The sequence below is a fragment of the Nannobrachium achirus genome, assembly GCF_963921795.1.
Source record: "Nannobrachium achirus genome assembly, chromosome: 1".
NCBI lineage: Eukaryota > Metazoa > Chordata > Actinopteri > Myctophiformes > Myctophidae > Nannobrachium > Nannobrachium achirus.
Genome location: NC_137810.1, coordinates 25,500,921 through 25,525,126, shown reverse-complemented (window position 1 = coordinate 25,525,126; position 24,206 = coordinate 25,500,921). Strand labels below are relative to the sequence as shown.

General features: G+C 41.5%; 2 protein-coding genes across 3 annotated transcripts in view; both read left to right on the top strand.

Annotated features, from left to right (window-relative positions):
* The first annotated feature begins 3,056 nt into the window (after window positions 1-3,056).
* On the top strand, window positions 3,057-15,900 carry soat1 (sterol O-acyltransferase 1). 2 transcript variants are annotated; one of them, XM_080735137.1, is made up of 16 exons: window positions 3,057-3,184; window positions 4,259-4,426; window positions 6,479-6,537; window positions 8,438-8,586; window positions 9,005-9,064; window positions 9,166-9,273; window positions 9,560-9,845; window positions 10,478-10,556; window positions 10,699-10,783; window positions 11,016-11,061; window positions 11,178-11,304; window positions 11,503-11,600; window positions 11,695-11,793; window positions 11,979-12,114; window positions 12,357-12,502; window positions 14,924-15,900. In XM_080735137.1, exons 2-16 carry the CDS (start codon window positions 4,273-4,275, stop codon window positions 15,014-15,016), a joined length of 1,725 nt encoding a protein of 574 aa, XP_080591263.1. In that variant the 5' UTR covers window positions 3,057-3,184; window positions 4,259-4,272; the 3' UTR covers window positions 15,017-15,900. The 2 variants fall into 2 exon arrangements, with proteins under 2 accessions (XP_080591263.1, XP_080591264.1); XM_080735138.1 differs by having other exon boundaries at window positions 3,068-3,184; window positions 4,272-4,426.
* Window positions 15,901-17,855: 1,955 nt separating this feature from the next.
* The window catches only part of abl2 (c-abl oncogene 2, non-receptor tyrosine kinase), a 45,669-nt gene continuing 39,318 nt past the window's right edge, over window positions 17,856-24,206 (top strand). The window contains exon 1 of the mRNA XM_080735053.1: window positions 17,856-18,161. Coding sequence (XP_080591179.1) covers window positions 17,957-18,161 — 205 coding nt within the window. The 5' untranslated portion in view covers window positions 17,856-17,956. The remainder of the gene's footprint in view (window positions 18,162-24,206) is intronic.

Genomic DNA, 24,206 nt, shown 5'->3' with positions numbered 1-24,206 from the left:
AATGTGAGGCTTTTAATGTGTTTGTGCATCAATGACAGTCTGTTTCACTCTATGTTGTGGTATTGATACGAGGTGTGAGTAGCCTACTTGTTCCACCACTGTGTGGAGCTCTTAATGCAAAAGGCCCATATTTTTGGAGCTGTGTGCAGCTCCCTATACGTGGCTGTGTGGGTCTGTGTGTGGGTCTGTGTGTGTGTCTGTCTGTGTGTCTGTGTGTATGTAGCCTGACTTCGGCGCGTAACTAGTGCCGCACCATTTACGCCACTCGCGCAATATATACATCAAAATGTGCGGCTCGGCCGGGAATGGTGTTCTATTACCTTTCGTTCCGATCCGCCTTACCATGCCGCCGTAATCGGCAAAAAACGACGCTTAATTGTCCCCATTGACTTATAATGGGACAATGCAAGAAATCACTTTCAAGTATTTTTCTCTCGTAAACCATAGGAGCTACAGTTTCAAACCTCGGAGAGGAGATTCATAATGATTTTAAGAATGAATCGAAAAATAATTACATCACTCGGCCTCATGGTGGCGCTATAACGGTCCACTTTACGTTTTGCCCCGTAACTCTTGAACCGTAGATCGGAAAATTAAAATTCTTTTTTCCCTGGATTCCTTGGGTCAAGACGCATCTCCCCATATAGGCCACGCCCATTTGCTAGATTTTCCGCCATCTTGAATTTTCTCCAAAACACACTTTTTGCTCCTTTTCCTACATATTTTCTTCAAATGTCACAAAAATCGGTACACATGATCTACACACACACACACACACACACACACACACACACACACACACACACACACACACACACACAGCTCCACTTCACACGGGTGTGATTTTTCTTTTAACCCAGGGGTCTTCAACAGGGGGTCCGGGACCCCTAGGGGGTCCCCAGAGTTACTACAGGGCTTCCTCCAAATCTTTGAGTGAAGGAAACTTTTTTCCCCTCCTTTTTTATACCAACCACTATAGCGTCCATATACTGAGAACTTCAGTCAAACTGCGAGGCGTTGTGAGTTTGTAGATCGGCTATTTTTGGCAAAGAGGTTTGGTGTAGAGGGGAAGAAGTGCAGACTAATCACAGAGTGAAAGGTGAAGTTTTGACGGTTCAAGTGGTTAAATATCTGAAAACACAAATTGACATGAACCCAAAATACACTGATGATTGTGCTGTCAAACAATGAAACTATATGGAATCTATGAAGAGGTTGTGGGGGTCCCTGCTCCATCTCTCTCTCAACTAAGGGGTCCTTGACCTTAAAACGTTGAAGACCCCTGTTTTAACCCATTAAGACCTGTAATTATTTCATACTTTAGCCATTGAAAAATAGCAGATATACAAGCTCACAGTGGGGCACCGAGTGCCACGCTTATAGATCTGCTATTTTTGAAAAAAATCATGAAAATATTAGCAAATCTTTGAATGTATATTTTTCAAAGCCAACTTCTGTAACTCAAATCTCTGCCTCTGGGGGCTCCCTGGAACAACATGTTTGACATGTTTATTTATGACCACATGAGTACAAGAATGCCTCGTACAAAGGACATAAACAATGCCAGTGCAGTCAGATGATTAGGGAAACAGCCAAGTGCATGTAGGACACAATGTAAGAAGTTTTTTAACAAACCAACCCTATGTTGGAAACAGGTATAATAAATAGGTTGGAATTCATGCACAACAAGTTGTGTTGAAACGATTGATTGTGATTTAGACTTACTGTTTTTTTTTTTGTTTTTCTTTACATATCTACTGCATAGTACTGTGTTCTATTTGTCTGTCATTCAATGTTATATGAGATACTTCAATGGTTTCCAGTGGAAATAAGCTTAGTCTTTTCATGGATCTCCTTTTAGTAGACCTTGTACCAGTGAACTGTACCGTCATGAAACTGTACCTTTTCCTATGCAAACTTCTAATAAAGTCTTCAATCAATCAATCAAAAGATAATTAATTTCTGACTACCCGACCACCCTCCCCCAAGTGGTGAAAAAAGAGAAGACCTTCTAGGGACTCAGATAGGCCTACTAGGTGCACCCTCTCTTAGCCAGCTAATGAATACTACCACATCCACAAAAACATTAGGTTGTCATAAAATCGTTATTGGTCTCAGGAAAACCTGTATAATAAATGAAATCTCGATTGTGGTCTCATGCAGCCTTATGATAACAACAAGTTGTCACTTGTCACAACTATAATGTGTGATTAAACCGTTTTTCGAAATGTAAAGCTGCAATTCAACATGTCCAAACAGCCTGAATCATAGCCATGTTAATAAGGTTTGTAATAAACCAAACCGTTAGTAAATCCGTCAAGATTTCAGCGAGCTAGAGTATTTTTGTTTGTGTTGATCATCCACTACAATAGAGCATACTGTAACCCCGATCCAAGGTGGCCGTGGGTTAGCGACGCTGCCGACTCCGCCTTGAGCCATCTAGCCTTTCTTCACACACACACACACACACACACACACACACACACACACACACACACACACACACACACACACACACACACACACACACACACACACACACACACACACAGAGAGAGAGCTGGTTAAACATGTTGCCTCATGCTAGATGCAGAATAGATATGCCTCAAGCTAGATGCAGAATAGATATAGATACACCATAAAAATGCTAATATACAGCATATGATTTGTGAAAGTGACAAACGGGCTTCACAGTTATGTTAGGTGTGTTCATATGCTTATGGTGATGCGATTTCAGATCAATTGCTCCAGCCACTGAGGAGAAACGCTGTGACAGACACTCACTCAGACAGACAGACAGACAGACAGACAGACAGACAGACAGACAGACAGACAGACAGACAGACATTTGGAAAATTATATGTTTGATAGTGTTTGTTCAGTAATATGGCTCATCTCTTCAGATTTGTACAAACAGTAACAGAAAATAAACAAGTGGAATGAGCACACAATGGCGTTTACGTGGATGAGAGCAACGGTGACGTAGAACAGGAGGAGAGACTTTTGGCCAATCACCGCGAGCTGCTCATCACATCACTTCATTATTTACACAGTGGGAAGAAGTAGAAGTAGGTGATCAGTAGCAGCACACTGCTGCAGATCCGATGTCGTTGTAAGAAAGAGACAGCTGAGACTTGACAACTTAACAGTTATACGTGTGCGTTTGGACTGCACTGTCAATCAGGTAAGCATTGAGGAGTGACAGCAAAACATTCTTGTTTGAATGAAGCCAACAGCTACTCAGTATCAACCTGTTTGCTAACTCAGCTGCCGACGGATACTGACTGTCAAGTGTCAACTAAAAGTCTGGGTTTCCGAGGCTAAGTGTCAACTACAACAAGTTAATGCTTTCTCATTTGAAGCAAGCTGTCGCACGTATTTGCAGTTAGTTACTGTTCATGTTCATGTTCATGTTCATGAAGAACCCAAGTATCTTGCTGGCAAGCTGTTGTAGCGTTCACTAATGGTCACGCCACAGCCACACTGACATGTTGTCATGCTGGCTGTCGTGAACTACTTATTAGCTTTATCCAGTGGTGGAAAAAGTAGGCTACTCATTACTCACATTCTATACTTAAAGTATCAATACTATAATGTAGAAATACTCTATTACGTAAAAGTAAAAGTCAGGAATTAAAAATTTACTTGAGTAAAAGTAAATAAGCTTGGTATCAAAATATACTTAAAATACAAAAAGTAAAAGTACTCATGAGAATGTCCTATTTGACGTTTTCAAATGTAGGCCTATAAAAATCTAATTAAAAATAGCAGATCTACATGTAAGCTTTTTCATGTCTATTTCAAATGGTCGAAATGTATATCAGTGAAAAAAAATAAAGTTTTTCAAATAAACGTAGTGGAGTAAAAATACAATATTTGCCTCTGAGATGTAGTGGAGTAGAAGTAAAAGTATTGAAAATGGGAAATACTCCAGTAAAGTATGTACTTTAGTTACTTTACACCACCACTGTTTGTCATGCTGGCTGTCGTGAGCTACCTATTAGCTTTATCTTCAGTCATCTTGTGACTGATTACATTGCCAAGTGGGCGTGGGCTTCATTTGTATGTGTTGTTGGTCAAACCAACATCACTGGCCTGGAACTCAGGATTATTTTCTTTTTGTTGGTGTGAATTATAAATATCATATTAAAAAGATATTAGGCATACAGTTCAGGTGCAATTCGAAGCACACTGACTTGCTATTTATCAAGTTTTACCACCTCTTTACTGTGCTGTAGCTTGTAACCTTCCATGATAGTTTCACTTTCCAGGATGGCGAGTGAGGATGACAGTGGTTTGCGGTCCCGGATTAGAACCATCCCCAGGATGCCAGTCTTCCCTGATTTAAATTCCAACTCCATTGTTGAGGAGATCAGTGAAGGAACTGACCAACCAGACAGTGGAAATGAACACAAGACCAGCAATGGTGAGGTGGACTCGCCTCTGATTTTTAATTATAAATGAAAATTTGAAGAATTTTCATTCTACATATTTCTCCAATTTGAAAATATAGAATTTGAACTCACACTAAACTGTCAATTTTTTTTTGAGCGGTGGTCACAGCGCTCCTATACGTGGCCGTGTGTGTGGGTATGTCTGTCTGTCTGCGTGTCTGTCTGTCTGTAGCCTACAGTACCTTTTTTGACCACACATGTTAAGGGAGGGGCGCTGTTGTTCAGGCCAGACCAGACCAGAGACACACACACACACACACACACACACACACACACACACACACACACACACACACACACACACACACACACACACACACACACACACAATGGATGGATACCAGTGGCGGCCTGAGTGATATGCATTTTATTACTAATATTTTGTTTAATATTGTTTTAATATTTTTTATTATATATATATATATATATATATATACAGGTATATATTTGTTTTGCTGTTGCGCAGCCTCCACGACCACCGCTCAGTTCACACGGGTGTGATTTTTAATGTAGGATTGAGACATTACAGCTCTGTTATCTGTTCAGTATGTAAATAAACCTTTATGGTGTCACAGATGGGAAGCATTGGTCAATGAACTGTTTATGAGGTCGTGGTGACACTGGAATTATGTTGCAAAAGATAAAAAGATTTTGGTGTGTACTTAGTACCGCAATGTTAAATTCTGTTGACATTCTTCTTTTGTCCCTGGGTTGATTTACAATGTTAATTTATTATTGTCTATCTCTGAAAATGCTAAAAAGCTTTGATTCTTATCTTGTTGTTGGTTCTTTATTGGGATAGTGTTGTAGAGTAAAATCAACCATTGAATCATCTGATGATAGGGAGATGGTTAATGAATATGATGGGGTTTGAAAGAATTGTTATGGCTTGGCCGAAACCCAAGTCATGTAAAACAGGGTTTGTTTTATGTCCCTTCAAAAGTAGTCAGGTCATTGCTCATGCTGCTATAGAACCACCTATGACCATACATGAACACAGCATTGCAAAGTAGCCCAAATATTCCTGCTGAAGTAAAAGTCAGATTATAAGGTGGTAATGTACTGTATGTGTTTAGGCTAAATGTGGAAATGCTGTAAATCTAGATCTAGTTGGCATTTTACATCATAGACTTCAACCAAGTGAATTGCTTCCACAACCATCCATTGAGTGAACCATTGAGCAAATAATCTCACAACGATTGACCAAGTCTTTAGTCATGAGATTTGACAAGGAGTGGCAATCAGACAAACCTCTGACCTAAAAACAATAAGACATCCAGGAATGACCTGAGATGAGCAAATCAATTCTTACTTGGTCTGTGCAGACAACCAGTTGTCTGTTTCCCAAATGTTGGGAAACCGTAGCCTTTGTGCAGGAAAACAACTTCTCCCTGAGATTTGGCAACATGAGGTCTAGTTAAATATGACTCAGACTGACACAATTCATCTACACTGAATTGTATGTGACACTTGCTATTGACAGCATTTACTATAACACAAGATGAACTAGAACTCGGTCATCAGCTTTCTGTAGCCTACTTGTTTAGCAAGAATTCCCTGAGCAAGACAGAAGACACTAAACACCAAACTGCTCCCGAGCGCTGCCCCCGTAGGTGCTCACTGCTCCTGATACTTAGGATGGACTAAATGCAGAGAATACACACTGCTAAGGAATGCAGACCAAATTATTATTATTATTATTATACAAATTAGAGGCCTGTTGGCTCCACAAATCATCCTCAATTTACAGGTCTAGAGTTGATCAAGCAGAATATCCTTGGAGTGGCTGGAGGAAAGATTTGATCTAAGGCAGTGTTTTCTCTTATAATTTATTTTGACAGTTGAAAATAATACAAATGTTTGTAATGACATAATATCATAAACTTAATTTTGGTTGGTAATGTGTTGGCATGTTAGGGTGTGGCAAAGGGTTAATTTTGTAATGTCTTTTGTTGATATTGTAATGTCTTTTGTTGATATCACTGTTGGCTTACTGCAGGCTTTGTCTTTCTATATAATTTCAGGAAAAATAGAAGTTGAACGTGTGATCAGCAAGAAACTACAGCTTAAGAGGAAAGCAGAGGTCAGTCAATCACATTATGGATTTGGAAAAAGACTCCATCTTTATGTCGGAGAGACTTGAACTGCTCCACGAAACCGCTTCTTTCCTCGCCCCTGTGCTGTACATTACGAAGAGATGTGAAATTGAGTAAGCCATTATCTATCATATGATGTGATTGGTGATGTGATGTCCATCTTTCAAACAATCAGCCATACATTAAGAGACTCAAGGATTGATTGACATCTTTATTGATCATGGAAAGCGTATATGCAACAACCTAAGGATAAAAGCAAGCATTTTGATTCCATTGCGGTCCCTAGTATGAGATGTGGGTGTGTGTGTCACATAATGACGTCTCCTTGAGTGGATGTGTGGCCACGCAAAGTGGGGGTTAGTATACATAGGCTATAAAATACAATGTGTGTGTGTGTGTGTGTGTGTGTGTGTGTGTGTGTGTGTGCTCTAGAACCAGTTTACAGTTTAGGCATTTAGCAGACGCTTTTAATCCAAAGCGACTTACAATAAGCAGATAAAAAAAACATCACAATAATAAACAAGATAATAAGTCAGTACATTAACAGCAATATAACAATGTAAATGGAGTTTATTCCACAACTTGGGAGCCAGGAGGGCAAACTGTCTCGGACGAGTGGATTTTTGCCCTGGAGTTTTTAGCGAAGGTTCTGTCAGCATCCCTGTGTTGGCTGATCTAAGTGAACGGGTGGGGGTGTAGGGGTTCATCAGGCAATGTGTGCCTTGAATGATAGCTGTCTGTCCAGGACCTGAAGTCACCAATGCATTATCTACGGAAATAGTGAGATCTTGCATGGGGCAAGACTTAGCTGGGAAGAAGTTTCTATTTCTGCTAAGCCATATCTTTAGGGAGAGTAGGTAGACCATTCCTTAGCAATACAGCAGAATACAAATAAAAAGATTGATATTTTTTCCCCCAATACATGTTTTTTTTTATTTACAATGGCAAAGTCGGTGTAGCTCTCTCTTGTGGTGTGATTGTGAACACCACTGACCTTGGCAAAGTAATTACAGAGATACTTGGGAACTAAGTTGCTACCCATGTTATGCACCCTACACAATTTAATTAGTGATACTCTATCCTCCACACTCTTTTTCTTGGACGTCATGAGACATGGTTTAGGCCATTGCTGAAAAGGATCTAAATAAATATCTGATTGAATTATCAGTTCACCAGAAAAGGCCATTTAGGTTAAAGCTATACTGTGTAAGTTGCTCAACTAGTGGTCAGTAGCGGTATTGCTTTTTTCGGCCGTTTTTCGGCCGGAGTCGTCGCGGACCACCGCCGCGGACCACCGGAGCGGCGCCAGCAAACCACCGCGACCGATAGTAATCCGTGGAGGGGTAGAACGCATGGTAGAACGTAATTTTCTGGCCAGGATTTGTGGATTAAGAGGTTAAAATCCTTCACCATGGTAAACACTGTAGCCAAGCGGAGGCGCTTCCTGGAGACCAGAGCAGATAAGCTGTGATTGGCCGGTAGTGTACCATGTGTGCATGATCGGCAATGTGATTGGGCAACGTATACACAACGTATACAGATGATGCAGATTACGTCATTTTGGCGCGAAATCCCGCCCCTGTCACTGCTAAGAAGAAAACATATAAAGAGAAGGCTTCAGAAGCTGAAAATAACGGAGTGGGTGTTCTAAAACTTTAGCGATTTAACAGTTAGGACAATTTTAAGATTTGTTTTATAAAAAAAGTTACATGGTACAACTTTAAACCTTTGATTTTCCTTGCCTAATTAGTCATAAATACTGTACTGTAAAGGCATCTTTTTCAATATGTGTGATATTTATAAGATCTGTTTAAATATAAACACATAAAAAACTAAATGTAGTTTTTATATGAACCATTTATCTCTGTCTCTGTCTTATCTGTTCAGTACTTAAAGAGTGACCTGATACGTCAGTTTGACAGCCATGTAAATGAGTTTATGGAAAGTCTGATTGAGGAGTCGGCCAGCCTGGAACCTGCTCCTGTGCCTGCCGTCTTCTCACCCCATCTGTCGGACAAGGAGAGGAGCAAACTCCGGTATTTTTCACCATCTTTCCTCCTATGTGCTGACTCAGACACTGTTCCTTACAGTCGCACACTGTGACTGTCTGAACCTAAGCCTGAGCCTTATACTTTGGTTGCATACGGGTGTCGTACACTGAAAATAGCAGATCTGCAAGCTGTGAGCTTATACATGTTTTCGGTGTCTGACACTAGTGTGCACTGTGCAACTACAGTAAGTAAGGCTTCAGCACCCATTGTGTTGTCCTATGGGCCACACCCCACCCAACAAGCACCAAGTAGGCTGAAACAAACCATGATAAATATTTACTCCGTAATTGACCCCAAGCCTACCTTTTGCACAGTAAAATCAGTGTAAATAAAATAAAAAAAGTTAAAATAACACTTTAATCATGCACTCATTCTTTCAAACATTGCGGTTGTCTCCCTTTAGGCATCTCCGTCCACCCCATGGCCCGGGCAAGCAGTTTGTCAGCCGCAGGTCCCTCTTAGAGTGAGTTACATTATTGAGATATCTTCTTTATGAAGTTTGTGTCTGTGTGTATCCATGTATTCATAGTGTGTGTACTTTCTCTATTCCCTGTTTGTCCACAGTGAACTGTTTGAGGTGAACCATATCAGGACCATCTACCACATGTTCATCGCCCTCCTAATCCTGTTCATTCTCAGCACTGTGGTGGTAGATTTCATTGATGAAGGCAGGTAAGGTACAAGATCTGGATGGTACAGTTAAACGTGTGAGTTGGTGGGGTTTTTCTGTCGTTGCTTTCCTATTAAGTGTGCTTGATTTGTATTGATGTGTATGAGAGCTTGTCATTTTGATGATTCAATTATGATAAATAATTCTGATGGTGAGATGTTTTTCACCCCGTCTTGTTGAAAGACAAAGTCAAAATCCCAACAGAAAACAATAAAAAGTGTCCAGGCTTTAAAAAATACACAAAGTCTCATCTCTAGACAATATGTTGTCTTTGTCTCTCTGTTACAGGCTTGTATTGGACTTTGACCTCCTGGTCTATGCATTCGGACAGTTCCCCCTGGTGGTGTGTACATGGATCTGCATGTTCCTCTCTGTGCTGGTGGTTCCCTACACCCTCTTCCAGCTGTGGGTGCAGAGTCAGTCTGAGTCCTGCAGCCACCCCAGGCTTGGGAGCCTGCTGTTGGGCTCACTGTTCCTGCTGTACCACGCTGTAGGCCTGGGCTTCCTGCCAACCTACGTGGTGGTCAGCCATGCCTTACCTCCTGCATCCTGCTTCGCAATTATACTGGAGCAGGTAACTGGAGACTGACTAGTATGGTGGAGTATAGTCTGGTCATAACAAATTGTGTCGGGTAATTTGTCCCAGGCCAGAATTGTGATAATCCTGTTTGTTACAGCTTCATGATTTTAAACAAAGATGTTTTATGTTTTCATCTTCTATTACTCTCTGTTGTTATATTCTGAATCAAATTACATTTAAATATTGGCAAATATGTGAATATTTTGACTACTAAAACTATGATCTTGTTAAGATTATAAATGATTAATTGTTTATTTTGTGGGCCATGGGCTATTGCTAGTGGTATCATATAACATTTCTTTAGAAATAAAATGTTATTTTGATCTGTATGGTAGAGTATATTAATACAATAGAACTTAAACAATTGCGGTGGTTGTATTTGGTCTCCCTGCTCTTCTATTGAGGAATGTAGTATATCCTGTCACCACTGTTGACTCCAGGTGGTACTGTTTGGAGGTCAAAATTCAGTTTCTCCCATGAGCAAGCATGCATTCTCTATTGGCTCAGTGGTACAACTTTCAGTACTTGCGCAGGCATGCATGGTTTTAATTTGGCGTGGGACACAACTTGGAGTGTACTTTAGCTTTAATTCATCTAATATCTGTCTATTTTTTACCTGAATCCAGGTGCGTCTGATGATGAAGGCCCACTCCTTTGTCAGAGAGAATGTACCCAGAGTCCTTTCCTGGGCACAAGACAAAACCAGTATGTAACTGACCTTTTGCACTACACTATTGGCCTATTTGTCAAGTTTTACTGTTGTGTATTCAGTAGAAACTATTGATTTGGACTCTTTCTGTGCTCCATTATTCTCATCTCTTGCTTGATTGGTCTCTGCCATCTCCAGGTCCAGGTCCGGTTGTCCCTCAGTTTTCTCAGTATCTCTACTTCCTGTTTGCCCCCACTCTTATCTACAGAGATAAGTACCCCAGGTCAATCATTTGCTCTTTTTTTATGTCATAATTAAATTGATATTGTTGGAGGCACTACTCACTGTCCTGATAATGTATTTCTATAAAGTAATTTAGATTTAATCTAATATAAAACTGTTACATAGATAACTATAACCTCCCCACGCTCTGCGGTTGTTTCTTGCCCTTAATTAAGGCCTCTTACTTCTGTATGAATCTTTATACCTTGTTTTATTTATTTTTATTTTTGCAGGAATCCGGTAATCAGGTGGGGCTATGTCGCCACAAAGTTTCTACAGGTAACAATCTCAGTTGTGTAACTCACTAATGTGTTGCTCACTGTGACATATATAAAACCAGGCTCTGGTTTCTGGAAATTGATAGTTTCTCTCTTCACATGTGCCTGACACTCCAGGTGCTTGGTTGTCTCTTCTATGCCTACTATGTGTTTGTGCGGCTGTGCATACCGCAGTTCCGCTTCAGTCGGGGGCTGTTTGACCTGAGGGCCATGGTTCTTTGTGTCTTCAACTCAATCCTGCCAGGTAGGCCCGTCCTACCAAATGGATAAACTGTATATAGCTATTAACTATGTGTAAGTTACAATAGGTTAAGTATTCCTTCAGATCAGTGTAATATATTGTAATGTTGAGAAGTATTGTAATGTTGAGGAAAGGTGAGAAGTTCATCATTGTAATGTTGTTTATGTTATGACAAATGATGTATTTTTGCCTCTCCTGTAGGAGCGTTGGTTCTCTTTCTGGCATTCTTTGCCTTCCTCCACTGCTGGCTCAATGCATTTGCAGAGATGCTTCGCTTTGCTGACCGCATGTTTTACAAGGTACTGTTCTCAAGGGAAATCCTTTAGAGTCACTCATCATCGAAAACTACATTTTATGTTTTTACTAAGAATGTATGTTTTTCATTTTACAAAGGATTGGTGGAACTCAACATCCTTCGCGAATTACTATCGCACTTGGAATGTAGTTGTCCATGACTGGCTGTATTACTATGTGTACCGGGACTTTTTGTGGGTGAGTGTGTGTTATTTGCCATCTACAGTATGCAATCAATGCAAACCTTATAGGCAATATTCTGCTACTGATACAAATAATCAATGTTAAACGTTTTGTCTCTTTTCTCTCTCTCTCTCTCTCTCTCTCTCTCTCTCTCTCTCTCTCTCTCTCTCTCTCTATGTCCTCCCTGTTTGTCCTTCTAGATATCACAGAAGCGCTTCAGAGCAGCAGCCATGTTTTTTGTCTTCACAGTGTCCGCAGTGGTCCATGAATACATTCTGGCCATCTGCTTTGGCTTCTTTTACCCTGTCCTATTCTGTCTCTTCATGTGCTTCGGAAGTAAGAGGAATAACATTACATCCCACTTGATTGAATATATCAACACCCATTACAAACGCATAAGACTTTGACACATTAGACAATGTCAGATATTTTAAAATGTGTTGAACACAAAGCACAATGAATCACCTGTTTCCAGTCTGTTTTGTGGGGCACAAAAGTATAGCTCAGGTATGCGACTCTGCCATTTTTTATTCTTTGAGCCCTCCACCCATTTCCTCTTCTCGTCCTCTCCTCAACAGTGATGTTTAACTTCATCCTTCATGACCAGAGGAAAGGCCCCATCTGGAACATAATCATGTGGACATCTCTCTTCCTCGGTCAGGGGGTCATAATCTGTCTGTACTCTCAGGAGTGGTACGCCCAGCGACATTGCCCCCTGGAGGAGGTAAATACTGCAACAATATGTTCTTTTATTGTGTATCATTATTTTATGCTTTAACTATTGAAAAATAGCAGATATACAAGCTCACAGCACGGCACCGAATCTGGCTAGCCATCGTCAAAGAAAAGGTCCTTTTCACTTAAATGGAGCTCAGTTAGTCTGTTCTTGAGAGACTACTATGTCAGTGGTTCTCAAACCTTTTCATGTGAAGGACCCCCAAAATGATATTTATTTGACCACGGAGCCCCATCTCAAAATATTTAGTTCCAGGGACCACCCAGAAGCAAAGTTTGAGTTACAAACTTTCGCTTTGAAAATACATATATTCAAAGATTTGCACACATTTTCACGACTTTTTCAAAAATAGCAGATCTACAAGCTTGCAGCGCGGCACTCAAAAATAGCAGATCTACAAGCTCGCAGCGCGGCACTCGGTGCCGCGCTGTGAGCTTGTATATCTGCTATTTTTTCACTGGTTAAAGCATTCAATAATTCTAGGCCTAAATGGGCTAAGAGCTAGTAATAGGCTGTCCATTCATGTCACTGCTCAATAGCGCCGCTCGGTGGAGATATACACTGGTGCTGTACTGAGACATACATTTGGGCTGATATGGACATACAGTATGGACACACACGGTCAATTGTTGTGAGCGGCATGCACTGCTCAAAAGATAATTCTCAAATCGTGTGGATCTCAGGATCCACATGGGAAGGACAGTAGAAGAGTAAGTTATAGTCATGGTTTGTGTGTTTTGTTTCCCATGGTGCAGCGTTATTCATTAGTGACTCGTCCACTAGCTATGGTAAGTAATGTTAGTCATTGGTGACAAAATTACTTTTTTTTTTAATTGATCATTACTCCTGCCACGATATTTGTTGCATTCCTAAATGGGGACCAAATGCATTTTGGTCCCCAAATGGGGGTACATTTATTGTGATCACATTTTTATCTTAGGAATGTGACAAAAAACAAAACAAAAAATATGATTGAGTAATGAATAGAAAAAGTCATTTTGGGGGTGAACTACTCCTTTAAGGTTAGTTTGTTAGCTGTTACGATTAATAATAAGAGATAACCTTTCGAGCTGTTCCATTATCATTATCAGAGCTAGGTCTTGCACTACAAGCCAGCAATGGCAGTAAGATGCTTTTTGGGACGAATGACGATCACACTCACAATTTTGGGTTGCTCACCTGCTGCAAACAGAGTTCTTCTGCTTGGTTGGGAAAGGTGTGTGTGTGTGTGTGTGTGTGTGTGTGTGTGTGTGTGTGTGTGTGTGTGTGTGTGTGTGTGTGTGTGTGTGTGTGTGTGTGTGTGTGTGTGTGTGTGTGTGTGTGTGTGTGTGTGTGTGTGTGTGTGTGTGTGTGTGTGTGTGTGTGTGTGTGTGTGTGTGTGTGTGTGTGTGTGTGTGTGTGTTTCCATTATCATTATCAGAGGTCTTCTTGCACTACAAGCCAGCAATGGCAGTAAGATGCTTTTTGGGACGAATGACGATCACACTCAAAATTTTGCGTTGCTCACCTGCTGCAAACAGAGTTCTTCTGCTTGGTTGGGAAAGCTGTGCGTGTGTGTGTGTGTACTATGGCATACTTGGGGAAAATAAATAACAGACAATGCTGTGCATGACCTCTGGGTTGAACTTTCAATAACTGCGCCCAGAATAGACCTGCTGAAAACAAACACCTCATTAGGACTGACTGAGCCTTTCTCTCATCCTGATAGATGTATAGAAAAATATAAAACATCCTGTCGGGTATAAAATAAGGGTCATTAAAGATAAATTGATGTACATGTTGGGGTTAGGGTTGAGGGAGAAGGTTTAAAATAGACTGGCTCCAGGCCCTGAATCTTAAGCCACGCCCATTAAAAATATGAAACTAAATGACATTTTCAGGCTAGGTTTAAAATGTAATTATTATTTGAAAAAGTTGTGGCTGTGTGACTGAATGTGTACATTTCTATACATACAGTATGCACATTTGAATTCACTGTTGTCTTTGATAGTTGACCAATTTAACCTACAGTACTATTTAGACCTGAGGCCGATTTTTAAACACTAAATCCTAACCCATGTCCTAACCTACGTTTTCTGAAAAACTTTCTTTTTTTCTTTTTTCATTCAAATGACAATTGTTTATTTTTATCATGATATTATATACATAGCAACATGGCAAACATGATACAAAACAGGCCACCATTCATTTTCAATGGAAGCCACCGACGTGAAGATGCAAACTGATGGCTGATACTTGTAGCTTTTGCTGCACGCTGATCCAACTTAACCAGCCATAGTGAAAATAAACTAGTAGACCTACTTGGGTAGACTTGTATTCATAACATTGTATCAAAGCCTGTAATTAATCTGGGATAGAGTTGTATTCACTAAATTGACTAAATTGTGGTCGTTTTGTTTGTTTTTTCAGCCCTCCTTCCTAGAGCTGCTAAAACCTCGGTCATGGAGCTGTGACCATCCGAGTTCCCAGAGACAGACTCTGACAGAGCGCATATCGCTTTGACAGAGACTAGGACCAATCACTGATCAGAATGAATGTGACCAGGAAGTTGACAGAGAGGCGACCAGCATTTCCATAACTTTCTAGACTCTGAATGTACTGGCATGATTGAATTATAATTTATACTGCAACTATATACTGAAGGTTTTGGAAGAATCTGCCAAAACCGAATACACTCTGTTTGTAAATTCACAAAGATGCCTTATTTTTTGTAATTTCTATTAAGTACATTGAAGACCACAATGAACTACATTCCAATGTTTTTTATTTCTTTTTGCTGTGATCATGTTTGTGTGACACACTGTGCCAATATGATGAGATGACCGCTGAGTGGAAATATTTCTGCCTAAATGCAGTAATAATTGATATGAACTAAAATAGCAATTGCTGTCCTGTATTGTCTGAAAAAGTCTGCTGTTAGTGATGGAGAAGAAACCTGCTAAACAACTACTGTTTGGTTTACTGTAGAATTAAGGATTTCACCAGACCTTGAAGTGAACCTCAGTGGCTACTTAAGCCTAATGTACACTGTTTTGTGTACAGTGTTGTGCAAAGAGAATAGGCATTATTTTTGTTCTGGCTTTACTGAACAGAAAATGAAGGTAGCCTATATTATTGGAATTACTATATGTAGAGGGTGGAGAGAAGAATGTGATGTTTCAAGTGCGGAGGACTTCATTGTGAAGCATAAACTGTGAACGGTTACATTTTCAGTCATATATATATAGTAAAGAGAGATTCTGTGAAACTAAGGCATAACTGCTGAATGTACTGTAGAATACAATTGAAGTACTGTAATGTACATTTTTCATGTTTATTCAAATATATAAATATTTTATTCTAGAACAATTATTTACAGTGTCTGCAAATACATATATATAGACCTATATATTTTTTTTTATTGGACCAGTATTGTATCTTTTGCAGCTAGCTGCTTAAATATTACTATTGATTGAAACTTGATTAGTGAAATACATTTGTGTCACTAATATAGACTTGGATTTATTTTTGTTGTAGTTTATAGACTTGGATTTATTTTTGTTGTAGTTTAAAGCACGGTCAACAAGTCTACCTGAACTGCCCAGCTAACTAAATTAGTTGTAGTTGTGTGAGCAATCTCAATTTACATTTGCTTTTGTTCAAGATTACAACTTAATTTCACAAGCAATATTACCAATTCCCTAGTCAAAGAATTTCTGCTGTATTTATCCTAAGTGCTCTACTTTGCACTGTCATGTGTAACCACAAGGTGGCACTGTATCACAAGGTTTTACTTTGCTTATATTTCGCTTTACTCATATCATTATCATAGGATAGGCCTAACTTTCTGCTTAAGGCTAAAGCAGCACTACGTATGTAACTTTAGTAATTAATACATTTTAAATTTGTCCACACTGAATTGTGTGTCAATACATCATAACTTGTAAAATTGGGGTAGTTGTATTTCAACTCCCTGCTTTTTCTATTGAGACATCGTGTCAAAGCCAAAGGTCACAATTTATTACCAGCAACTTTTTCCCCCTTTAAATCTTGGACAAATATACAATGAACAATGTATAGCTACTAATTGAAAGGCTGTAGCCTTGGCCGGCCTACTATCATATTCACTGTATATTGTGATCCTGATCCAGTACAGATATCTATCATGATCTATGGTCAGCAGCCCAGTATTTTATTTAGCAATTTGATTTCTGAATCAATACATGTTAGGCTACCCACCCACCTCTCCAATGTTTATTTAGCCTACTCACTGCTGTGACTAGGCCTATGTGATCAATAATAAAGGTTTTTCTTAGAATAATTCGAGGTTTGGCAATGAAATTAAATAAAATGAATACTGCCAGAAATAAATAAGCTATTACTATTTTATGACCGAGAAAAGTTCCATGAATTTATTTTCATTCATGTATCTCCAGTCTAGCGGGTTGTTCTTGAACGAGACAAGGAAAAACGTTGAGTGGACAAGACATGGTGAAAAACCTTTTATGATTATTAATGTTAATGATATAGAATTTGTAGCCTACATTTTACTCAATGAAAATGTTTAATGCGGGGACTTTTAACAGTCTCTACATTGTGTGGTACCGAGGTGCTCCACTTAGCCTACTTAAAAATCAGAGTAGGCTACTTATTCTAGGCCAGCATTGATTTGTGTAAATTAGAAATGATATGATTCTGAGCTAGCCTGGCTCCAGCCAATAGACCCGCCCACTCTCTGAGTGAACAAGCCCCAGCGTCGAGTCGGAAATCAGGCTAATTCTGAGCATCAGTCATAAACTTCGAAGCATGCAAAATAAAGTAACGGCCGACTCGAGTAACGGTTCCATGTCATTTTACACACTGTCTGTCAGAGACAGTTCATGAACTGTGAGGATGTCACGGTGTGTAGTAGTAGGGCTGGTCCGGGCCACTGCCCACTGGGGTTGTTGGGTTGAGGAGGTGACCGTCCTGTCCTGTCCTGTACTGTCCTGTCCGGGGATCACACCGAACCCCCTACTCCTCCTCCTCCTTCTCCTCCTCCTGAAACCAAACACATCTCGTTCTATTCTGCGGTAAAGATGGCGGCGTCTGAGGGGGCGCGCAGTGGCCGGAGAACGGCCGAACGATCCTGAAACGGTCCGGATTTCCCTAAGATCTCGGACGTCGGGCAACAAATCGATGACCTTGCGGTCCACCGGGGCGTTGGAATAGAGTGGATCGTTGACATAACGCCGGGGCTTTGGGCTTTATTGTCTGCGGCAGGGTGGGTGGGTTTCACTGATAACTGCTAACGCTAGCCGAGTGGCTATAGCCGCTATAGCCAGCGAGCTAACACAGGCTAGCAGCTCAGATAGAGGGGGTTGAGGAGGAACGCTATTCGGAACAGGCCGCTCCGGTTGGGGGATGTGAGCCAACGGTGTTTGCTCGCTCTAGTCCCGATCGTCGGTACCACAAGCTGCGGGGATGGGACAGCAGGTAGGCCGTGTCGGTGAGGGCACACCGACCGGACTGCAGCCACAGCCGCAGCCTCACCAGGTTAAGGGGAACCGGGGCAGCGGCGCCGGGAGGAGACCCCGAGAAAGCAGCAGCACCAGCGGGACACCACCGGGCAGGACCGCAGCGGTGAACGTGCCCGACCCAGGGATCAACATATTCACACAACATTCAGGTAAGGAGGATACATGATGACACGTTATGAAGAGGGCTATGGCTTGGGGGATGAGAAGGGGTCGTTTTTTGTGTGTGACTGATTTGTATGCTTTACCTAGTCCAGTGGTTCTCAAACTTTTTCATGACAAGGACCCCCAAATTGACACTTATTAGCCCGCGGATCCCCATTTGAAAAGACATGCCAGGGACCCCATAAGAGAAGTTTTTTTCAGTGATTTCCAACCATTTGAATTCCAAGGACCCCTGTTTGACATGCACTAGGCTACAGACCCTCATTTAATGGCATGTCAATCTCTGGGACCACAATTGTCAATGTTAATTTAACTCGGATGATAGCCTACAAATGATCTGGTTCCATTTGTACACACTCTGAGTTACGTACCCAATAAGGGTACATTTGGTTCCTAACTATCATTTAGCTGGGGACCCCCTGAACTCCCTCCTCAAGGACCCCTGGTGGTCCTCCGACCCCATTTTGAGAACCACTGTCCTAGTTGAGTGAGAACGCATTAGCAGAAATGGCAATGCCAAACAACCTTGCCATCCCATGCCTCATCCACTTGTCATCAACTGAGCCATTTGCAAGTTGCAGACTAAAATGCTGTTCTTATGAACCCCTCTGGTTTACTGCCTTCAGGTTTAGTGTGTGTGTGTGTGTGTGTGTGTGTGTGTGTGTGTGTGTGTGTGTGTGTGTGTGTGTGTGTGTGTGTGTGTGTGTGTGTTATTCCATGTGATCTGATCATCCCTGAGAGATAAATAGACTGTTTGATGATATATAGGAAGAATCAGTCATCTGAGGATTGCACAGCTGTATCCTGCCTAAGGGGCATGCCTCTGAGTTAATGCATAGCTAGTTTAAGTTCACTTTTAAGGCCCCTCTTTGTGGTACTTTGCCTGGTAAACAATGATCGTTGCCACTGGGGATTGAGTAGCAATTCCACTCCATTAACTCACTATAGCTGCTACTACAGGCTCGCATTACTACAACGAGTGGTTTTCACATGCTCACTTACAGCCACCGCCTGATAATGTCCTAAATGACTGGTTCACTGCACCCTTTGATTCTATAGGGACCTTGTGATCCTTTCTATTGGTATGTGATTGCAACCATCCAAGTTAGAGGGAGTATTATTATTACCAATTTACAACCAACCACCATATATTTACTTAGCAACATCAAGTCTAAATCTTCGCAACTGTCTCATAGAGCAGATCTATATTAGCTCTGTGTTGTGGAATGAAGCTGGGTTTACACTTTACAGAAATATTCCTCATAAAGTTGTTCCATTAAGAAAAGTGGAGTACCAGGTTAGAGGTGCTCCCTCACCTAGCAGCACCTCTTCTATCACTCCTGTTCTTCAGTCTGAACCCTGGCTGTAGTGCAGAGTAGGAATGGGACGATATGAAAATGTCATATCTCGATTATTGTGACCAAAGAAATAGCGGTTTATAATATTATCGTGATAATCAAAATATCCCTAACATCCATTATTAGGGGGGGAACATTTGCCAAAAAATAGCAGATCTACAAGCTCACAATGCGGTGTGAGCTTGTATATCAGCTATTTTTTTGGCAAAGACATTTGATAGAGAGTGAAAAAAAGACTATCAAGTACGTATATACAAGTACCTTTTTACCAATTATAGAGGGTTTAAATGGTACCGGATATGCAGCTCAGCAAATAAAAGGTGATTTGATCACAGTGCATGATGGAGGACGATATCACGATAAAATAAATCTCCACAATACGATTATCATGAGTGTTTTTTATCACGATAAACTATAATATTGTGTATCGTCCCATCCCTAGTGCAGACACTGCAGAGTGCAGACGAATTGTGATATGTCTGAGAAAATGGTATAGAATAGATACATCTACATGACATGCACTGACAGAAGCATGGAGATACATCTACATGACATGCACTGACAGAAGCATGGAGAAACAGCCCTAGCTTTAAATTTTTCACGCTCTGAATAGACTGACCCCGTCCTCCTAACTCTCTCTCTCGATCATCCCACTGCCCTGAGGCCCAGTCACTCTAAGCCAACTCTGGAATCAGCACCTTCATGTGGATGACAGGATGTCAGTGTTCCTCCACTGGGGGACATGTCTGACTGTCACATATCCTCTGGGAAGACGTGTTTTAAGCTTTCTCTCTCTGGGTTAATGATGGCCACTCTCTGCCTTCAGTTTGTCTGTGTGACTGGGCGCATTGTTTTGGGCTGTCCTGCCTGTCTTTCTGTCCAACAGCACTGCACTGGGTCCTCCTAGTTAGCTGCGTAGTTCAAATCTGCCTTGTTTCCCTTAAAGTAGGTAGGGAAATCCTACTGCACATTGAAGAGAACAAGGAGAACACGTGAAAGGTTACAGCAATCTCTAGAACTTAGTGCATTTGAAGCGCCTGACTGTCACATCCTCACAGCAAAGTTCCTCGCCTGTAAGCACGTACACAGGCAGCAGACAGAGCTGCAAAACACAGCAGCACTCACTTACTGTCTACACTTCACTTTTCTCTCTGCTGTCCAGGCAGGAGTGGCCCTTTTTATAGCAGCCTGGGTGCAGTCAGTCCAGTCAGTCAGTCACTCTGCAAAGAGACACTGCTACTTGTCAGTGCACACAATAACGGGAACAATGACTCTTAAGTGAGGAAGCTTGAGACTGTGCACTCAGTCTACTGCTGTCCATTAAAGAACCCATTTAATAGGAGAATATTTATAGCAATAATGACACAGCATTTCATTGCAGTTTTAGGTCGGTAAAAGCTGATCAAGCGGAAGCAGGTCTTGAATGGGTTTTTTACGAGTTCATTTTAATCATTTCAGCTGAATTGGGCACCAAGCTTTGAACTCGGCTCTTCGCATAATTGGGTCTTGTCAGGATAAAGTTGTGATCTGGCTGATGGGATGATGTTGTCATTTGAACACTAAGGCGATTTATCACTTTTCTTTTTGCCAGAGGAATGGTGATTACCTCTGTCTTTACCACAAAACGACACACATTTTTAATCGTTAGCCTAATCCTGCTTTATATAGTATTTAGTAATGGACTACACTACACCACTTAAGTTTCTAGATTTGCAAACCAGTGTAATGCAAAACGAATTCACATAATTCATTATGTAAAACATGTCTGTCTTTGTGGCTTATTTCTCTGTGTGACTTTTCAGATAAGTAAGTGCCAGAACGGGTAACTGGGTATTAGTTGATTTTGGACGTTTACCAGTGAGTCACATAAGAAACAAAAGGCTATGTATCGACGGCAGGCCTACCCACTGGCTTCATGGCCCCTGTAATCCCTCCCCACCCCCCCAGTGTTGAGTGTCAAACCATAACCTCAAGGCAAGGTGAGTCAGCTGCCGCCTCTGCTCAAGCCACCCTGCTGTTTTGCTAGGATAGATGAGGTGTTGGCAGCCATCTCATGTGCTGATCCAACACGGAAGACAGGCAGACCTGACACCTCTGGAAGAAGTATTGGTTGAAGTGCAGCAGTTGAAGCTGTGGCAGCAATTTATCGACAGGTCCTTCAGCCACGTCATGATTTCAGACCCCCCCCCCCCCTTTACCCCTGTCACTGCAGTTGGTTAATCTGATACAAACACTGCAGTGGGGGCAGACCTTCAACTGAACTTCAACTTAACTTCAACGAGTTTCCATCGTATGTTTCTGTGTAAATTATTATTTAACAGAAGGTGCCACTTTTTAGTGGGTATTTGGGGGTTCCTCATGATTGATAATACAGACATGATAATGACCGATAATGTACTTACTTGGAAAGCCGCTTTCGTCCCTCTGATTACTTTATTATTTAAGTGTGGTGACTTGACTTCAACAGTAGCCCCAATAAGGCTTCCTGGAGTTTCCTTTATATGTAGAATCATGTGGATGTGCATGTAGCCTATCTATACTGATAAGATCATAGACATTGGGACAGCTGAGAGGATCATAGTATTTGCTGGCAGCAGTGTACGTATAAACGTGCAGCTTGCTGAAGCTCAGTAAAAGCTGCCCAGAGGAGAGTGAAGATGAACGCATCCTAGGATCCAAGGGCTGTAAGCTGATTTGCATCAAGGGTGAAATAGGATTAGAGACAAATCCACTTTTCTATAGGCTATATGGTGCAAAAGCACCCACAACTAGGATGAGGCAAGCAGCTGCACTTTCTTTGGGCAAATGGCGTTTCAGAAGCTGTGGCGGTCACGGATGAGACTTTAACAAGCTTAAGAAGTTGATATCCTAGCATAATGAATATCATTATGGAAGTAGTTGGCCACTCCTAGTGACTGGAGGTTACCACTAGGAGGAGCCATGGACACACCTCCTCTTGGTGACACTGTGTGGAAATGAATGGGAAACTGACAAGAAATCAATGGAGTGGACATGGAACAGATTGTGAATAAGAATTTCCCACTCCCTTTATATTTATAAGCATAATTAATGAGGGTATAGGGGGCCACAAGTAATTCTGTCTGTGACGTGTATATGTATTAATCTGCCCGTCTGCCTCTGCTCTTGGCCTGCTTGTCTCATGAACATAGTTAAACATGGTTTATGTCTGAAGATGTCATGTAGCTGTGTGTTCTCTGTAATGGTTGCATGTTTAATAATTTATGTCTCTGTACTGTGGCTTCAGTGTCAGCCAAGCCTCCACTACCATACCACTGACTGCCAAACCTATCGAGCCCCCAGGCAAAGTCTCTGCCATTAGCCTCATATCATGACTGACTCTCACCTCCACTGTAGCCCTGATCATCTCATGCTGCATACCTATGCTTTGGATGCCTGCCATTGAACACCAGATAAAGCCACAGATTGTTTAGAAAGAGGTGTACGGTACCAAATGTCAGTCAAAAATGTACTTTGGACTACGAAAAGTAGTTTCCCATTATTGCCACACACATGAAACTCTGTATTCTATCTATACCCGGTAAGCGGAAATGAGGCTAGGATTTGCCTAGTGAGTTAAATTGTGTTCTAGAGAAGTGAGAAAGTGAATCACTGAAGGCTAGCTAAGGTTACCAACCCTCTTTAATAAGGCAGCCTTCTGGATAGTACACCACTGTTTTCAATCTGAATTATGCCCTGGAGATTGAAATCTGCCTTTTGACCACAACCCCCAGCTCCAACCCTAGCCTCAGTTTATGCCACCAGTTCACCCTATTCAGCTCCCCAAACCACAATCCTCTGTTCTCCTCGGCGAGCCCCTGGCTCTCCACAGCTCATATCATTTAAGCCCGAGGATTAATCAGCACACAGAGGTAGTGAATGATAGGTATCCCATGCTGGCTGTGCAGATGGCGAAATCGTCCATGTCATGACCACTAACGTTACTGTCCAGCCATTCTTTGGCTAACACGGTGCTTTCAATCATAAGTCTTGTCAATAGAGAGATTATTGTGATTTTTATGTATGTACAGTAGGAGGGTTGTGCTGTGGAAAATGAGATTTGGGTGGGGTGGTGTGTGCCAAGCCTGTTTTAGTGTGGATTTGTTTCAAGGACCAGTCCTCGTCTGCAGCCATTATCACTGCTGCTTATCTGCTGGGTTCCAGGCTGGAGTCTTGGCCCAAACATGCATGCACCCACATAAACGGATAAGCAGCACTGCGAGAGCGACACCGAGATGCACACATACACCTACACACCCCCCTTTCCCTTTTCTCTGTTCTCTCTCTCTCTCTCTCTTATATTCACATCCTAGTGTCCCCCGTTCTCAACATAATAGGTGAACATTCTATGAAAGTAAGAGATCTACAAGCTCATAACGTGCCACCACGTGTTTTGAACAAAGAGATTTGGTCTAAAGGGGAAAAAGGAGGAGAGCAAGTATAGACCTCTAGGAGACAACATTTCTTTTAAGTCGTTAAGGCCAAAGTAAACACAACTACAGCGAGGTGAGGTCCATAGTGGCAAGCATTGGCAGTTACAAAAGAATACCACTTCTCTGACAGAGCGTTGTCGCTGCGCCAGTGGCGTGCCACTCTGCCCTACACCAGTTTGCGTAGCTCTCTCGCTTCCCCCGCCTCCCCGTTCTTCTTCCCTGT

Excerpts from the sequence above, each read along its gene's own strand:
- soat1 (XM_080735137.1), top strand. The coding sequence starts at position 4,273 with ATGGCGAGTGAGGATGACAGTGGTTTGCGGTCCCGGATTAGAACCATC. Across the intron at positions 11,601-11,694 it reads CTGACCGCATGTTTTACAAG|GATTGGTGGAACTCAACATC; the intron begins GTACTGTTCTCA and ends CATTTTACAAAG. Across the intron at positions 11,794-11,978 it reads TGTACCGGGACTTTTTGTGG|ATATCACAGAAGCGCTTCAG; the intron begins GTGAGTGTGTGT and ends TTGTCCTTCTAG.